This window comes from Carettochelys insculpta, chromosome 12, assembly GCF_033958435.1.
Source record: "Carettochelys insculpta isolate YL-2023 chromosome 12, ASM3395843v1, whole genome shotgun sequence".
In the NCBI taxonomy this organism is placed as follows: Eukaryota; Metazoa; Chordata; order Testudines; family Carettochelyidae; genus Carettochelys; species Carettochelys insculpta.
The window spans coordinates 18,376,383-18,395,425 of NC_134148.1; the positions used below are offsets into that span (position 1 = coordinate 18,376,383).

Sequence of the window (19,043 nt, forward strand, 5' to 3'; positions counted from 1 at the left end):
GAGCAGGCACCTGAACTGTGCCTTCTGTTGGCTGAAGGCGCACTCAATCTGCATCATGGTGTGGTTCAGGCACTCGAATTGTTCCCAGCTGGTGTTCTATTGTCTGGTACATGACTTCATCAGCCACTGCATGATGGGGTAGGCCATGGTCCCCACAATGCACAGTGGCATCTGCACATCCCCAACTGGCACCTGCTGGCGGGGGACGAATGTGCCCACCTCCAGCTTCTGGCATAGGCTGGAATTGCAGAACATGCAGGTGTCGTGTATCCTGCCTTACCATCTGACATAAATGTCCATGAACTATCCATGGTGGCTGACCACGGCCTGCAGCACCATGGAGAAGTAGCCCTTCCTGTTGAATAACTTGGCTGCATGAAGCTCCGGGGTACAGATCGGGTTGTAGGTCCCATTGATAGCTCTGATGCAGTTTGGGAACCCCTCGGCAGCAAATCTGGCCACAACCTGCTCAAGGTCCCCAGACGGATGACCATCTGCAGCAGGATTGCGTTGATGGCCCTCATGACCTGCAGAGGGAGGCAAACACACACACACAACAGGGACTGAAGAAAGGAATATTTGGGCCCTTGGGACATCCTCGGCCCCAGTCCCCCTCAAGTTCTCTGATACCCCTGCCCCGAGGCCGCAGCCCAGCAGCAGGGCTGTGTGAGAGAGGGATGGCACAACCTCCCAGGCATTGTGCTTTCCCCAACCCCCCTTGCACACCCCCACCCTGTTTCCCAAGGGTCTCCCTTTAGCTGGATGTCCCCCCTCTCCATGTGGGGGACACTGCTCAAGGGTGCAGTACTCCCATGAGGAGGGCACTGACGGTAGACTTCCCCACACCAAACTGGCTGCCCACTAACCAGTAGTTGCTGGGGGCGGTAACCTTCCAGAGGGCAATTGCGACCCACTTCTCCAGGGGGATGGCAGGTCGCAGTTGGGTGCTGCGACTCCAGAGGGCAGGGGCTAGCCAGGCTCAAAGCTCCAAGAAAGTGGCCTTCCACATGCAGAAGTTTTGAAGCCACTGCTGGTCGTCCCACTGCTCTGTGACCAGCCAGTCCCACCAGTCTGAACTGTTGTGGCGCCTCCAGAGCTGCCTGTGCACCACCTGGGGGCAGGATATTTGTGGGTACAGATGTGTAGCTCCTGCAGTCAAGGCAATGGCCTCAAAGATGATCTTGGGGTCAATCCCACTGAGGAAAAGAAAGGCAGCTGCCAGAAAGTTCAGCACCAGCCACAGCAAGTCCATGTGGGGCCATCGCAAGCCTAGGGACTGGAGGTATCACCGGCCAATACAGGGCAAACTTAGTGGGCACTGCAAGAACTCCATTGTCCCTTGCAGGGATAGGTGAGCCTGCTGCAGGGTCTTGGAATAGCTGTTGGGAAGGGTGCATCTCTGCAGGGCTGTGGCACCAGCTCTTGGAAGGAACTGGTGACCTGCAACCCTGGCTGATGTGGTTCTGGGTGGCCATTTTGCAGAGAGAGCAGCGGGGCTGTCTGGCCAGTCTCTGTCTCAGGAGCAGATCACTCCTTCAATGTGCCTTGGTGTCGGATGCAATCTGTCAACAGGAGTTTTGTTGCAAGATATCTTCCAACACGAACTTCTGCCAACAAAACCCTGCAGTCTAGACATAGCCTAGGATTCTGAAAAGGTATGTTTTATTTAGCAGAATTATCACAGATAATGGGAAGTAAAGCCTAGATTCCTTCAGCATCATCAAAGTTAAAGAAAATATATTTGATTTAAACCATGCACCTTCTCTTTTAACATTTTGTGTCTCAATTTTTTGAACATAAGTATTCATTTATCTAACCTATCACCTCTTTCAGACCTCTCTGGTCTAGGAGAATTCCTTCTGCTGAACCTTTGAGAAATTCATCCCCATCACCCCCTGCACGAGACAGGTTTTAATTGGAGCCTGAGCTAAGAAGTTTACACCCGGACCAAAACTTGCTCAGGTACTGGATTACCTGGGGAACTGAATACTGTATCTAGCTTTAAGTTCTCCTCCACCCAACAGGAATAAAATCTCTACAATGTTGAGGAATAGGATAGGAATCCTTTCTTAAATTGCGCATGTGTAGGCATTATGGGCTGGTAAAGCGAGTGTTGAAGAATATAGAGGTAATGATTTTCATTGGTATATTTTTACATTCAAAACAACACTAGTGGCTGAAAGCAATGCTGTTGCACCTACATGGCAGATAGACCAAGTCATCCATCATCTGTACGGTTTTCCTTCTAGACCAATGACATTGTTTCATGCAAATTAGGCTCGGGAATAAAACTGCTGATTGCCTGAGATACCACAGATATTCTAGGTCTTGGCATGACCTAGCTACATGCTTTATGATAGCTGGTATCAATTCATGAAGTCAAAATGGCTGAGAACTTAAGAATTGGATGGTATTAGACCGCAAAGCTCAGGGGTGATTAAACCTGATGATAAAAAAAAATTATCAACCATGCTTGGCGCTGCTTCAGTTGTATCACATGCATCAAGGCATTCTAGGCTTCAGAGTTTACAGACTGACAATCCCAGAATCTTATTATAGAGACACTTTGCCTTGTATAGCATTTTCCCATTCAAGAATGTTTACATTTTTCTTAAATATCAATGAATTGAAGCATCAGAACCCCTTTGTGATGTGCAAGATTTACAATTCTCATTTTACACATAAGGAAATGGAGGCACAGAGAAACTAACTGGCATATCCAAAGGGTCATCATTGCCTATTGGAGAATGAGCCAGGACTAGATCCCAGATCTCCTAATTTTCAGACCCATGAGACTTTGCAATTAGACCATCTGTGAGTTGCACAAAAATTTAATATGAAGAGGTATATATTTGTTTAAAGAGAAGAGGGAATAATGACTATAACATGAGTTTAGTTAGGCAGAATATAATTTGAAAGGCCATAGAAAGTGACTTGCTTAGCAATTTAGTTCTTACGACAGATCATGAACCACCTTAAATGAGTACAATCTTCCAGAAACTCAGTTGGGTATTTCACCCAAAAAACACCACCTCTTGCTCTCTAATCCCATGGAGAGGCATAAAGCATTGTTATTATAGACCAGCGTTTCCCAACATGTGGTACACATGTCACCAGTGGCACACCAAAGGATTTCAAAGAGTACACAGCAGAAAATTACTAAAAAACATGGGACAAACACTGGGATGGCACCGGGAGAGGGATTATACCAATAAGGCCAAAGTCCCAAAAGGGGTACACAAATATTTTAAGTTTGGGAAACACTGCTTTAGTCAGAAAGAGCAGCCCCCACCATATCAGCAATGCACAAACCCATCTGGGAACTGACTTTGCCTGGCCCTGTTTATCCTGTGAGATACATCAGGATGAAAGCAGAAGATCTAAGGGCTGATAGGAAAAGCTTGAAAAATTCAAAATTCAGATTGAGTGTCATCTACCAAAACCTTTTATGCCCACGTTTCAAGCTGTGCCTTCTCTTTTAACATTTTGTTTCTCAAAGGGTAGCCTCACCAGCTGTAGCTCTGATCGAGCTAGTGCACTGAAAATAGAAGCCTAGTCACTGTGGGGCAAGGGTCAGCTGCTCCAAGGGCAATCCCATCCTAGACTATAGATACATACAAAGTGACCAGATGTCCTGATTTTATAGGAACAGTCCTGAAATTTGAGGAGGCCATTTAGGGATTAGGGCAAATAGATGTCAGAGATGTTGCTTGGTCCTGCCAAGAGGGCAGGGGACTGGACTAGATAACCTCCTAGAAGGCGTTTTTAAAAGGAGCATCTCTTTGATAGTCCTGTAGATGGAATTACAGGTGATTGTAACTGTCTTTTTGGGGAAAAGGGGAGTTAGTTGAAAGAGCTGTAGCTGTTGTTAAAGTCCAATCCCATTTCCCAGAAGATAAGGCAGGCTCATGCTGAAGAGGAAATTAGAGAAGAGCAAAGTCAGAAAAGGCAGCTGATAGGCTTACAGCAGTGCTGAACAATATACAGACATGGCCAGGGCAAGCCTGACTCTTACTGAAAAGAAGCCACAACGAAACGGATGGTGTAGAGAACAAATGAGCTGGAGAAGGAAAAGGAGACATTCCGGGACATGCAGGGAGGGTAGAGCCAACAAAACCCACTTTTTGGATGGTTTGGGATTTAGCCAGAGCTGGTGGAGGTTGTAATGTCATCGGGGCCGCTCTCTGGCTTGCTCTTGTCAGAACAATGCCACAGTAGAGCCTCAGGTCCGTGGAGGTGGTAGGGTAAGCAGGCAGGATGATAAAGGTTGCTGCAGTGGTTGTTGGCAAACAGCTTCTTCTGCTGCTTCTAATCTTTTGTTTTGCTTTTAGAATCCCATTAGACAGGGCTGCCCACAACTGCCCATCCCCTCATTATTTTGTTCACCAATTAGGCCTAATTTACGATACACCAGTTTTAGTCCACTGATATCTGGTCCCACATTTAATTCGTGTACCAGATATGATTGTAACATAGTCCTTGAATATTATTAGGCCTTTTTGTTTAGACTAATTCACACTGACTCCCTTTCGCACTATTTCCCATTCATATTTATTATTCGTGTTAATTGTGACAGTTAATGTACATTCATTCACTTCCTTCAATTCACATTATAATTAGGGTGAAGTTGTAGGTCCAACTATTACAACAAGACCTAACTGTATGGATAAGAGAAATGTTAATTTCATCCATACTTTTATAAGATTTAATAGAAATATGGCTCTCTTTCTTTCATACTGTATGTATAAGCTCAAGCAAATGAAAAAGGCCTTTTCAGATTTTCCATCTTTTGGTAATACAGAAATGTTCTCGGTGAAAACTACCTTTCCAAATGGAAGGAAATACAGAAACTTGTTTATAAGATGACTATTTCCTGGACAATTTTTCTTATATATTTTAAATGCACACATTCTGAAGTATGTGGTTCAAATACCAAATCAACCCAATGTGACATAAAAGTAGAAATGAACGAGTTTGGCCAATACAGTTTATTTTAAATGATTTTTCTTTTACAGTTTAGCATACCTGGAGGAAGCTGCAATATTAAAATATATTTACTCAGTGGCTTAAAAGAATACTCATTTATGAACATTAAGAGAGTGCTGAGACAGAACTGAAAATTAACTTCTGTTTATAGTTAAGTCCATGAAAAATGTAAAAACAAAAAATAAATCACAACAGGTTATTATTAAATGATTGTCAATACAACGTAGCACAGATTTTCCAGATTTTTGTAACGTTACTGAAGTAGTACAAAGGAGATCACGGAAAGGGGATTAATTTATATCAGCCAGAAAAGTAACTAACTGAAAAGCACAAATAAATTTCAAAGATAATGTAATCTGGACAATAGCAGTAACTTATTTCCTATCAATGTCAGATGCTATTGAAATCACATATGAGAAGTAGATGACATGGGATCTGATTGTGCAATTTACAGCAAGGGGATTAGATTGCTACACGCTCACACTGTGAACAGCAGGATTGAGGGCTTAATTGTTTTGTTTCTGTTACCACATTGGAGGAGATGGGGTATTTCCTTGTTAGGATGGCTATTCATCTACTCAAAAAACCCAAACCAAGCCAAGCCAAACCAAAAAAACACAGCTGATTCACTTTCAGAATGGCCAAGTTTAACTTCGTCTGTAGGTAAGTCTGCCAGAGTAAAGGAAGATTTTAACACCTCCAGTTTCTAATAATTTCAGAACTACAACAAAAAAAATGGTTATTTGGTCATTGCAGCAGAGAAGTGCTAACTTAAATATCATTTGAAAGAAGCTGCTGATCAGCAAGGATTTTTACCTATGGCTTATTATCAAAATTAATGGGCAAGAGATTTTCAAAGATGCTAAATTTGCAAAAGAGCAAAGCAGGGAGGCATGATACATATTAAATAGGTGATGATAACTTCAGTAATGAACTGTAAAAAATTTAAAATAAAACCCATAAAATTTGCAATGCACATTTTCAAAGTTTCTATACAGGATGGATCAATATAACCTCCAATGTGCCATAAACTGAAGCATTGTGGAGATTACAAAATGTTATGAACAGGGGCTACAGAACACGGTAGAAATATAAAAGCAGATGATAGGATGTCTGCTAAATATAAACTCTTTCCCCAACATGGGTTCTATTCTCCTAGGTTCAGAGCACTTTGGAACCAATTAGTCAAAACAGTTAAGCCCATGAGTAATTTTACCAAAATAATCAATGGAAGTAGTCCCAGGCTGCTAGTACTTCGTTGATAAGGGCCAGAATGCTCTCTACCTTGTAAGCAATAAGCCACCTTAAGCAAAAGACCTGCAAGTGATAACTAATCTTGTTCTCACTGTCCCAGCTAAGGCAGATGGCTTTGTAGACAAAAGATTCCTATAACCGAGGGGTTGGCAAATACCAGCCCATGGGCTGGACCCAGTTCCCCATGCTTAGCTCCTGGCAGGCTACTGCTGTATTTACCTGCACCTATATAGGTATGTGTGTTTGCAGCTCCCATTGGGCACAGATTGCCATTACTGGCCAATAGGAGCTATGGGAAGCAGTGTCCCAATCCATGCTGCTTCCTGCAGCTCCCATTGGCTGGGAACAGCAACTGGCAGCCAACGAGAACTGCAATCACTCACACATGCACAGGCACAGATAAATATGGTGGCAGTGACCGGCCAGGTGAATTGGCACTGTTTTATTGCTGGCCCCTGTAAACCTCAAGACCACCTCTTTCTCACCATACACCAGTGATGGTCTCTCCAAAGTCAATAAACAGGATTTGGATTTTAGGATTTAAATCACACAAGCCGGCATCTGACCTAACTTGTCAACTACATATAGTAGTATTTATACCGAATGTAAAATGGAACTTAATTTCTTGCTTTAAAAACAATGAATCTGCTCCCAAATGCATTCGTTTCTGTTTTTCGTTAAAAAGATACTATGTTCAAAATAGGTTTAAGTACTTTTCATATGAAAGTGATCTATAAAATTTTTGAAACTTTACAAAATGGCATTAGAGTAGTCAAAAAGGTCTAATTTAAAATATGTACATTCTATACATCAGTTTCTCCTACTTACAATTATTAAATAATATCCTGCACTCCGTTTTCCTAAATTCTAGGAAAAACCCTTTACCAACAACCTCAAATAAAGTAGCATTCAATGACTTTCAGGTGGCTCTCTTTTCGGTTTATTTATTTTAAACAAAATTCTAGAAAAATCACATTTCTGGTGCAAAACATCTGCCCTGTTATACATCTTTTTCTGGAAGGTATCAGGTACATACCATATTTCTAGACGTTTTAGAATGGAATCTGGCTTTCTGTTTTCCATGTTACACAAGGAAGATCTAAATATGAAAATGGCACAATGCAGTTGTGAAGCTTGTCAGCTCTCAAATCTGTTTAGTCTTTTGGCTCTTGGAATCTGCAGGTCTTTGATAGCAGCTTGGCCTAAATTAGTTTCACAGAATCAAAGTCCGAGTCAGCTTTAGCTCTTTGTATCACTGTCTTTTGAAGATTTATATCCTGAAGGTGCTTCATAGAGGCTCTCTCCATCCACACTAAAATCATCATCGTCGTCGTCAAGGTCAGTCAACACTTTACTTGGTGACTTCTTCCGTCTGCTGCAACAAAAACATGTTGTATACATGTCTATACATTGGTGCCATCTGGATCTATGTGTCACACGTACATATACTCTGTAAAACTAACATAGTAGCATTGTCTGTATTTATTCTGGTTGGGATTAGGGCCTATGTTACTTTAAGAAAGTTACAGGGACTTGTTTTCCTAAATTACTTAGGGAAGGATTTTTAAAAGGATCTAAGTATTAACTATATCTTACATACCTGTGTGCAATGAAACCTGTGTAGTAAATTCATTCACCACATAGCTCTGCAATTTTCTATGCATTTCTGAACACCTCACCAGTCTACTGTCCTACCATGGCTGGAAAGTTAGACATTTCCAAACCTCTCACTAGCTCCAAACGGCTATCATTTGGAAATGTTTCCTCTAGCATATGTAATTTAGACAGAATACAGGGTGGGGAAGGGTGATCAACATTCCTGAGTATTTCACCAAACCTCAGCTTTTGATAATAAAATGGTTATAATACACCTTAACACATCCCATTCACCTATGGTGGGTGATAAAAAAGCACCAGCCTGCCAGCTGGTAGTTGCGCACCCCGGCCATACACATACATATACTTACATGCTATCAAAACAAAAAAGCAGTCCAGTAGCACTTTAAAGACTAACAGAATAATTTATTAGGTGATGAGCTTTCATGGGACAGACCCACTTCTTCAGACCCTAGCCATACCAGAACAGACTCAATATGCAAGGCACAGAGAACCAAAAATAGTAATCAAGGCTGACCCCCTTCTGCCCCTCTACTCTCTGATTTGCTCACCTAGATAATATTTTTCTGATTTGTCAACCTTGATTACTATTTTTGGTTCTCTGTGCCTTAAATATTGAGTCTGTTCTGGTATGGCTATGGTCTGAAGAAGTGGGTCTGTCCCATGAAAGCTCATCACCTAATAAATTATTCTGTTAGTCTTTAAAGTGCTACTGGACTGCTTTTTTGTTTTGATAGTATATAGACTAGCACGGCTTTCTCTCTGTTACTATACTTACATACTATGTATGTACACCCTCCCTCTCTCCCCGCCCCAAATCATATGTAGTAAATATGTTTTTACTAACTTTAGCTGAGGAAACATCTAAAATTGATCATTTTCTAAAACTCCCAAGATTAGAATATCTTTTCAAAGCCTTTTAGTTAATGTACCACAGCCACAAGAAACTCCAGACTTTGTACCCAAACACACTCTACCAATGGCTATGATTCTTAAAAAACCCGCACTTTTACAATTAATCGTAGAAGACCGATTCCCCTCAATTATCATAAATTGTGAACTGGAGCACCTACTGAAGACAGGAGGCACTTTGCAGAGAAAGGTATTGCAGGAGGGGTGCTGCTAGTTCTGCATCTGAGGCAGCAAATACCATATGCTTCCAAAAGGCAGCCCCAGTCTAATAAGCTGGAGCAGTAGTATTTTCCAGTTGTTTATATATACAGAACTGGTTTTGAGCAACAGATGCATAAACAAAGATCTGGAATCACAGCGCCCCTGTTTTTTTGTCTCTACAGTATAATTTAAAATAAAACTTGATAATGAAAAGTGTTGTTCACAGGCTTAGACTATGTGAGCAAGTTAAGCAAGCAAGAAAGTTAGAAAAACAATCAATTAGAAGGGCAGACAGGCCTTTAATTTTTTCACTATTTCTCAATGCTACTGTAAAACATTCATAAGTGTTCTGTGAGAATTGCACTGCCGTATAACAGCTGGTGGTGCCTGGGCCTGTTCTGGGGATCTGCTTTAACAAGAAATCCCACCTTAATTCCTTCTTCATAGCATTAAGCTGTCCTTGTAATTGATCATTCATGTCCATTTGCTCTTCTAACTCCCTCTGAAGTTTCTTCTTGGCACTTTCCAGTCGGTCTATTTCTTCTTCAGCTTCTTCAACCTGACGTTTCATTGCTTTCAAACGCAAACTCAGCTGAAATATTCAAACAGCCACTGATTAGAGGAATATTTTAATAAAGGATTTCTGTCCCCCCAGCATCTCTGAGTTAGGAAATGAAGTCACAGTTTTCCTAATGTCAGGACATTGCAGAACTGTACTTCAACAGTAAGTTCAAAGTCAGCATTAGTTTTTGAGACCAACCAAATAATGGTAAATGCAGTTTTTGAAACTGAAAAGGACAAAACAGATACCTCCTAGCTACTAAGAGGACGCAGAATTGTGTAGTGGCATCATCCCAGCAGTCAACAAGGAAAAAATGTGTGCCTGGACTTACGAGAGCATCATCGTTTAAGCAAGATAAAACCTCTCTTTTATTAATTCAAGTTATGCTGGTGAGACGCAAAAGGTTTCAAATTTGGTCCAATAGCGACTCAACTTATCTCTCTAATATCTAGTACCATTTAAGGGGTACTACAGCACATATATAATGATTTTATAAAAAAACCCCCACAAAATTGTAAGCAAGGAATCAGGAAAAAAAATCACTTGAAATGATAATGCCACTGCTACTACAAATTGTAGACTATGCTTACTTTAAAAAAAAATTTAAAAAGCAGCTTGAGAGGATTTTTTGTAGGGGATAACATACTGCTTTCTAAAGCTTCCATTTGAATTTGATGACATTTTCTGGTGTTCAATGAAGTTTTAAAACTAAATATAAAAACAAGAGAACTGTTAGTAATCTGTACATGAAATGCCTTCATTTTACTAGAGTTTTAGGAGAAGCCTAACGTCATATTTTCCCCATTTGTAGCTAGTAGGCTAAGGAACACAATGATATTGGGAATAAAACAATCTTGTAAAATCAGTTAAAAAAAATAATAGTCCAGCATTTTTCTGTATTCTAAATATTGTTCTACCTTTTCTATTCAATGCACAGTGATTTATATTTACAGAAATCACAGACTGTTTATGTATAAATCTTCCCCTCTACCTGATCCTTTTGGTCAGTCAGCGAGAGATGTTCATCATCTACTTGCAACATTAATTCCTTCACTTTCCTTTCAAGTCTGCGATTGCTTAGCTGGAGATTAGCCCGATCCCTAGAAAAACAGACATGTAGAAACAGCAGCTGGAATCATTCTCAACTCTTCTGAGCATACGCCCTTGTGATGTTGTGTGTGAAAAAGAAATACGAATGGCATCTGCTTGATGCACAGATTCTGTGCAACATATTGAAATTTTGTTCAAAGCATGAAATGCTTAAGAAAAAATATATTTATTTTTCTCGGTGCCATATGGAGAAAGTTTAGAAGATGAGAAGTGCTTCTCACCAAAAATAAACTCTGAAATAGATCTGAAAACAGAAACGTTTAATTATAGCTGGCATTTCTGTGACTGTATCTGATGGCAGCTACTGGTAAAATAAGAGATATGCCTAATGCTGCTAATATGGCCGTCCAGTGTTAGGGGTTGTACAACAATTCCACTATTGATTTTGTATTGATGTACGAATCAAAAAGAACATGTCAAATATTTGTTTTTAAACAAACTGCCATGCAAATTCTGTGCTTGTGAAAATGTTTTGCCATGATACGTCTGGTGACAGACATTGCAAGGCCCTGTGCAATGTGTGTGCGGGGTGGGAGAAAGAGGGGAGGGTGTGGGGCTTTGCGCCAAGGCCTTGTGTGGAACAGATGGGTCTGTGGTACCCATCCTTTGCTGCCAACCAGACCACACTGCACCTTCTGCCAGCCACCTCTCTGCACGACCAGACCATACTGTTGGGTGTCCATCAGTGATTAAAATGGACCAGGGCTGTGGCTGCTGCCATTATAGCAGTTGTGGCAGACCAGAGCCCTGGTCCCTTTTAAATTGCTGGGGCAACATTCCACCCTATATCCTTGCCCAACCCTCCCCTTTGGTGGCCTTGATCATACTAGCTTCCAAGTCACACTCAATTATCCAGATGCCAACCATCTGTGTGCAAAGATGCCTTCCAGGCTCTTGTTAGTTTTACCTCTCTTCATTTTCTAGCCGTCCCTCTAGCTCAGTGATCCTGGCTTCCATTTGAGCAACAAGTCCTTCTTTACTGGACCTGTAAGAACCTTCAAGGTGAAGAATGCGGCTCTTCAAATCTTTGTTCTAGAATTAGAACATATATTATTACTTTCACAGAGCTATAAATATCAGCATTGGCATATTAACAAACGCTTAATAAAAAAGGTCATGCAGAGAAACGCTTGGTGAATAAAAAAAAAAATATTCCATTAATTTTAAAAAAACAAGTCAGACAGTGAAGTTTGTAGCCCCTAGCAAAAAACATCTTTGTGCTTCAAGTTATTGGAGAATTTAGTTAAGAATTAGAAACAGGCCTGTATAGGATTCCTTGGCTTGTCTAAACTTCGAAACACCTCTCTAGCTAGCTGCTGCATCTCCAATAAAATGTGTGGGGGGAGGGATATCTCAGTGGTTAGAGCACTGGCCTTGTAAACTCAGAGTTGTGAGCTCAATCCTTGAGGAGGCCTTTCAAAGGTGTGGGGCAGGTTAGCTTTAAAAAAAAAAGAAGGAAAAAAACCCCCAACATGTCACAGGTGGTGACAGGTGCTGCTGTGAGTTCAGGGCACTGGACTTTCAAGGTGCCTTCCAGTTCTACAAGACGTGCATATTTCCATATTTGTGTCATATACAGGTGAGAATTATTATAGCAGTGTTCAGTGCCACCATTGTGGCAAGGATCTGACAACATTTCCATTAACAAAATATCTATGCCTATTTTAACAAGCTCTGTGATTTGGCAATGCAATTCCTTTGAAGTGTAAATCACTCACGCACTGTAGTTTTTTCCTCGTGGGACTGGTCAGGTAGGTAACCCACAGGAAGTTTAAGTTATGGTTACACAAAACAAAGCAGGCTCCTGACCTGGGTAATTTCTTTCCTAAAACTTAAAACTATTTTTTAAATGAACCCAATGTAAACTAATCAAAATTTTCTCTTTTGAACAGAAAAGAAGAAAAAAGCAAAATAATTTGTTTGAAATAAACACGATGAAATAAAAGACAAGAGCAAAATAATTCAATTAGGAAGGAAATATCAAGTGTATCACTACAAAATGGGGAATAACTGGCCGTGTAGTTGTACTGCTAAAGAGGATCTGAGGATTATAGTGGATCACAAAGTGAACATGAGTCAAAAATGTGATGCAATTGGCTAATATAATTTTCCAGTGCAATGTTCTTATAGCTGTGCTGGTTCCAGGACATCAGAGTGGGTAAGGCAATACTTTTATTGGATCAGTTTCTGCTGGCAAAAGAGACAAGCTTTTAAGCTTTCACGGAGTTTGAAAGCTTGTCTCTTTCACCGGCAGAAGTTGGTCTAATAAAAGATATTACCTCACCCACCTTATCTCCTAAGTATACTAAAGGGAATGTGCTATGTAAGATAGGAGAGGTAACTGTCCCACTCTACTAACCTCTGGGGGCTCAGCTGGAGTACTAGGTTCAATTCCAGGAGCTGCACTTCCAGAAAGATGTGGAAAAACTGGGAAGAGTTCAAAGGAAAGCAACACAAGCGATGAAAGGTTTAGAAAAGGAAAGGTTTTAAAAAAGGCACTTTTTTCCTACAAAATCAAGACTGAGGGGAGACTGGATAACAGTCTTTGATTATTAATGGTATAAACAGAATGGTGATGACTTGTTCTGCAGGTCCACTAAAGTCTGGACAAGTAGTAATTGGCTTCATCTGCAAGCAAGGGAGATTTATGTTAGATATTTTGGGGGAAAATCTTTCTATCTATAAGAGGTGTTAAGCTCTTGAATAGGCATCTAAGGGAGGGTGTGGAATCGCCATCATTGGGCGGGCGGGGTGTGTGTGTGTGTAACTAACACAATGGACAAACCTGTCAGGGAGAGTCTGAGTTTGCTTAGTCCTGCTTCAGCACAGCGGGCTAGACTTGATGACTTCTTGAGCTCCCTTGCAGCCCTATGTCTCTATGACACTATGATTCACTGTATTCATAGTACAATCTATTGCTATTTTTAAGAACGTAAGAATGGCCATACTGGGTGAGACCAAAGGTTCATCTAGCCCAGTATCCTATTTTCTGACAGAGGCCAGTGCTAGGAGCCCTAGAGAGAACAAAGAGAACAGAAAATCATTGATCTGATGGATTGACTGATCTGAAGAAGTGGGTCTGTCCCACAAAACTCATTCCCTAATAAATTATTTTGATAGTCTTTTAAGTGTTACATGACTGCTGGTTTGTTTTGTTGGAACACAGACTAAAATGGCTCTCTCTTTGTTAGTAGGTAATCATTACGTTATCCTTCCCAGCTTCAAGCAAACAGAGGACACCACCCCTACCCATCCTGGCTAACAGCTACTGATGAACCTATCCTCCATGAATTTATCTATATTTATTCTCCGTTATTGTCTTGGCCTTCACAACATCCTTTGGCAAAGAGTTCCACAGGTTGTGCATCGTGTGAAGAAACACTTCCTTTTACTTGTTTTAAATCTGCTGCCTATTAATTTCATTTGGTTACTTCTAGTTCTTGTGTTATGAAAAGGAGTAAACAGCACTTCCATATTACTTTCTCTGCACCAGTCATGATTTTATAGACACCTGTCATATCCCCCCTTAATCATCTCTTTTCCTGCCAAGTCCCAGTGTTGTTAATCTCTCCTACAATGGAAGCTGATCCATATTCTTAATAATTTTTGTTGCCCTTTTCTGAACCTTTTCCAATTCCAATACATCTTTTTGAGATGGGGTGGTCACATCGTCATGCAATATTTAAGATATGGGTGTACTATGGATTTATATAGGGGCAGTATGATATTTTCTCTTATCATATATCCCTTCATGATTCCCAACATCTATTTGTTTATTTGACTGCTGCTGCACATTGAGTGGCTGTATTCAGAGAAGTATCCACAGTGACTCCAAGATCTCTTTCTTGAGAGGTACCTGCCAATTTAGAACATATCATTTTATGTGTATTGTTGGGATTTTGTTTTCCAGTCTGAATTACTTTGCATTTATCAACATTAACTTTCATCTATAATTTTGTTGCCCAGTCATGCAGTTTTGAGAGATATTTTGGTTGCTCTTTGCAGTCTACATAGCACTTAACTATTTTGAGTAGTTTTGTATCATCTGAAAATTTTGCCAGCTCACAAATTACCCCACTTTCCATATTAAAGGAATATGTTGAATAGGACTCGTCCCAGATCAGATCCCAGGGACACCACTATTTACCTCTCCATTCTGAAAACTGACCATTTATACTTTCTGTGGGTTTTCTATCTTTTAACTAGTTATCATTGCATGACAGGACCTTCCCTCTTACGCCATGAGAGCTTTCTTTGCGTAAAAGCCTCTGGTGAAGGACACAGACATTTTCTGGCAATGTAAGTACACTATGTCCACTGGATCCCCCTTGTTCACGTGCTTGTTGACCCCATCAAAGAATTCTAGTAGATTAGTGAGGCATGATTTCCCTTTACAAAAGCCACATACTCTTCCCCAGCAAATTATAAAACAAAAAAAAGCAGTCATGTAGCACTTTAAAGACTAACAAAATAATTTATTAGGTGATGAGCTTTCATGGGGGAAAGCCACTTCTTCAGACCCAGAAATAGTGCTGAAAGTGAACTGGCATGAAAAATATATAACAGAGAGATAGAAAACAAAACAAAAGAAATGAAAACTGACAAATCAGCTGGATTGGGGGCAAACGAGGAAGAGAAGGGGGAAAAAATATTTATTGCAAGTGTCTATTAAGTTAAGTGACTTGCCTGAGATCACTACAAAGATATCTACTGGGCATTTGTAGAACTTAACTACCCACCAGGAGAAGTAAAAGAACAGATTAACAGGGCCAAACAAATACCGAGAAACCAGCTACTTCTACATGGGCCCAAGAGGGTCAATAACAGAACACCACTTGTCCTCACCTATAGCCCCCAACTCAAACCCCTCCAGCACATTATCAGCAACCTACAACTTATACTGGAACATGATACTACACTCAGAGGCTCTGGGTGAGAGGCCTGTGCTGTCCTACAGAAAACAACCTAATCTCAAGAAAATTCTCATTTTGAACCACACAGCATACTTCAGAAATACTAATCCTGGAACTTTTCCTTGCACCTAAGCCTGTTGCCAACTTTGTCCACACATTTACTCAGGAGATACCATCTCTGGACCTAACCACATCATTTACATGATCGGGGCCCACATTCCTGTACCTCCACTAATGTTATATATGCCATCATGTGCCAGCAATGCTCTGTATATTGGACAGACTGGATAGTCACTTTGACAAAGAATGAATGGGCACAACTCAGACATTAGGAATCTGAACACACATAAACCTGCCAGTGAGCACTTCAATGGAGCAGGCCATAGTATTAAAGACCTGAGAATCTGTCCCCTACAACAAAGAGAATAATACCAGATTACAAAGGGAGATACCTGAACTGGAATTTATTCCCAAATTCTATACGTTGTGACTTGGCCTTAATAGAGATAATAATTACCTTATGCATTACAAAGACAGCTTTCCCATCTCTGATATTCATAGTGATCTCAGACAAGTCACTTAACAGACATTTTCAGTAAATAATTTTCTTCCCCCTTCCCACCCTGCACTCTGCCCCCAACTCATTTGTCAGTTTTCATTTTTTTTGTTTTCTGTCTCTCTGTTATACTTTTGTTCTGCCAGTTCACTTTCTGCACTATGTCCAGATCTGAAGAAGTGGGTTGGCCTCACGAAAGTTCATCACCTAATACATTTTTTTTTAGTCTTTAAAGTGCTACACAACTGCTTTTTTGTTTTGTGAAGACAGATTGTCACAGCCACCTCTCTGTGACTATCCTGCAAATTATGTTAATCTGCATGTCTGATAATGTTGTTCTTCACTTGCTTCAACTATTCTGCCTGGTATTGAAGCCAGGCTTACCAATCTGTAATTCCCAGGATCACTTCTGGTGCCCTTTTTAGAAATTGGCATCACATTAGGTATTCTCCTGTCATTTGGTACAGAAACTGATTTAAAGGATAGTTACAGACCACAGTTGTATTTCTGCAACTTCATATATGATTTCCTTTAGAACTCTCAGGTGACTTATTACAAGTTGGTCAATAAGGCATAGGGTTAATGTTTTCTAAGTTTCAACTAAGTAAGCTTACGTCAGAGGTCCCTTAAAATCCTGACAAAAGAAAGTTTAAAAAATCAAGCAGCTTTGAAAAGCTTACCTGAAGAGTAGGGTAATATGGGGAAAAATATTTTGAGTTATGCCAACACACGCTGTGAAGCCCTCACACCTTGTAAGTTATAATTTACTGGGCTACAGTAGGAGAAATCAAGGCTGTAACCTCCCAACTGCTCATGTATCAGTAGGTGGCACTCTTTCCTTTAAACTCATTGCTGAGGTAATATCTATTATAGTTTACATTGGCATGTCTGATTCAGATGAGGCTCGAGAATGGGGTAAAACAGCTCCACTTTTTGTAAGACTATGGACATGAACTTTGGAATCCTGCCCAAATTTTTAATTCTGGTCATTACATTCCACCTATCTAAATAATTCTGCTATTACAAGCGAATAAAGTATTATTCATCTCCTTTTATCCTAAACTATCATGTGTCTGCATATCAACAATTCCTAGTACATGTCTGATTGTAAACTGCCTTGTAACTCAGCAGGATGAAAGGCACAATCAAAAAGGAAGATTAGCTGTCTTCAAGGGAGAGCAGGATAACTGCTTCAAAGATGTTATCAAATAGTTTAAAACACTTCCCATTATATACAATAAAAATGTAGGCAATAGAAAGTAAGAGTCCTCTTTTTATTAATTCTGTACTTTTTATTTCACATGAATGCTATTTACTGGAGGTATTACTATTACTTCAGCAGAAGCAAATATCAGACCAAAACTTTGACTCCTTAAAATTACTATTTTGCTATTCATATGCAGCACACTCTAAATTTGTAATTAAAGTTTGGAAGATATTTCCTTCCAAATCTGAGGAAGATTTTATATCTATTTTGACATTTTACTATTTTTTTCTCTGCATTAGTTTTAAAACCGATCAATATCTTTGATAGCTCATTTTTCTTAAATTAAGACTGGACAAAAACAATTGTTATATTTATTATTTATGTCTTTCATCTCAAAACATACTGACAGACCATATATGGAACAGGAATTCCTTGCCCATCACTGAAATCCTGCCATCTCTGAGACGAAAACATGAGCTGATAAACTACACAATATTGTACAGTAAAACAGGTTAGGAAACAGAAGTGAAAAATGTTGTCTTTAATTGAAACTAAAGGGGAACTCAGCGATGGTGAAGGTAACTATGGAATTGGAATTCAGCTGGGATAATGGAAACAGCATCTTTACTCTCATGAAACATGCCTTAGGGCCTTGTTGACAGCAAGTGGTCAGAAACTCACTTTCGTCCAGTCTTATCTAAAGATGATGGGCACCTCATGTTCACTACGTTTAGGTCACATAAAATAGTGAATCACCAGCACTACTTTCCACAGCCCTTAGATGCTTCCAATCTAAGCACTTATCCAACATGGTCTTGCTCAGCTTGTGAGATCTGTAGTGTTCACAGATTGAGGTTGTAGCTGTTACCTGTCTTTCTAATGAAATCTTGTCACACTCCAAATCTTGTCTGGTGGCTCTTTCTTGAAGTAATTCATTCCTCATTTGTTCAATCTATTAAAAAAAGAAGAGCCAGAAACTTCAGTGATTCAGCATCTACATTATTTATTTTTTAATTCAGAAGTATAAAATTCCCCTTTCTGTAAATGGCATATTGAATAGATGTTACAGCTACACCCCTGGATTTAAAAAACTGATCCGTTCTAAAAAAGATACATTCTGTACTTCATCTGATAAAATACCCCTTCGATAAAGAATTAACACAGCGGTTTACCATCCTGCTGTTTTATCTGACCACCTGTTTTCATTGGAAAATTCTTCTGAAGATAAAAAAAATAAATAAACAAACAGATACTGGGAACCATATCACTTCATCCTTAGAAGAAAACGAATATGGCAGCTATTAATGAGCTCCAAACATAGAGCAACAATGCAGTGATGCTCAAATTTCTGTTGCCCCTGATCCTTCTGGGGTTAACATCGAAGTAGGTAGTGTATTTATTGTATTTACTCTATTCCCTAGATAGTACTTCATGTAAGGACTACTACTTAGTGAGTACATTGAATACTGTGGTAACAGTAATTACTTTACTTGCAAAGACTTGTAAAGCTTTCAGTAATAACCACTGTATTTTCTACCATGCCTGCTAATAGAGACAGAGTGTGTGTGTGAGACAAGAGCAGAATGAGGGCAGCCAGCTTTAACATTTTTACTGAACACGCTCAATTCAGTAACATTATTACTGAGCATGGTCAATTATTACTGTGAGCATGCTCAGCACAAGTCAAGCAGCAAAACTGGGTAGTGGGGCACGTGACCCTTCATA

The 19,043-nt window shown here is 40.0% G+C and overlaps 1 protein-coding gene across 2 annotated transcripts in view; it reads right to left on the reverse strand.

Moving 5' to 3' along the window:
* Positions 1-4,557: 4,557 nt before the first annotated feature.
* CGNL1 (cingulin like 1) overlaps positions 4,558-19,043 on the reverse strand; it is a 125,775-nt gene continuing 111,289 nt past the window's right edge. The window contains exons 15-19 of one of the 2 annotated variants that reach the window (XM_075006238.1): positions 18,187-18,270; positions 11,550-11,674; positions 10,524-10,632; positions 9,399-9,562; positions 4,558-7,612 (exon numbers count right to left, since the gene is read on the reverse strand). In XM_075006238.1, coding sequence (XP_074862339.1) covers positions 7,480-7,612; positions 9,399-9,562; positions 10,524-10,632; positions 11,550-11,674; positions 18,187-18,270 — 615 coding nt within the window. In that variant the 3' untranslated portion in view covers positions 4,558-7,479. Of the gene's footprint in view, positions 7,616-9,398; positions 9,563-10,523; positions 10,633-11,549; positions 11,675-18,186; positions 18,271-19,043 lie in introns of both variants that reach the window. The other variant, XM_075006237.1, reaches the window with a different exon arrangement.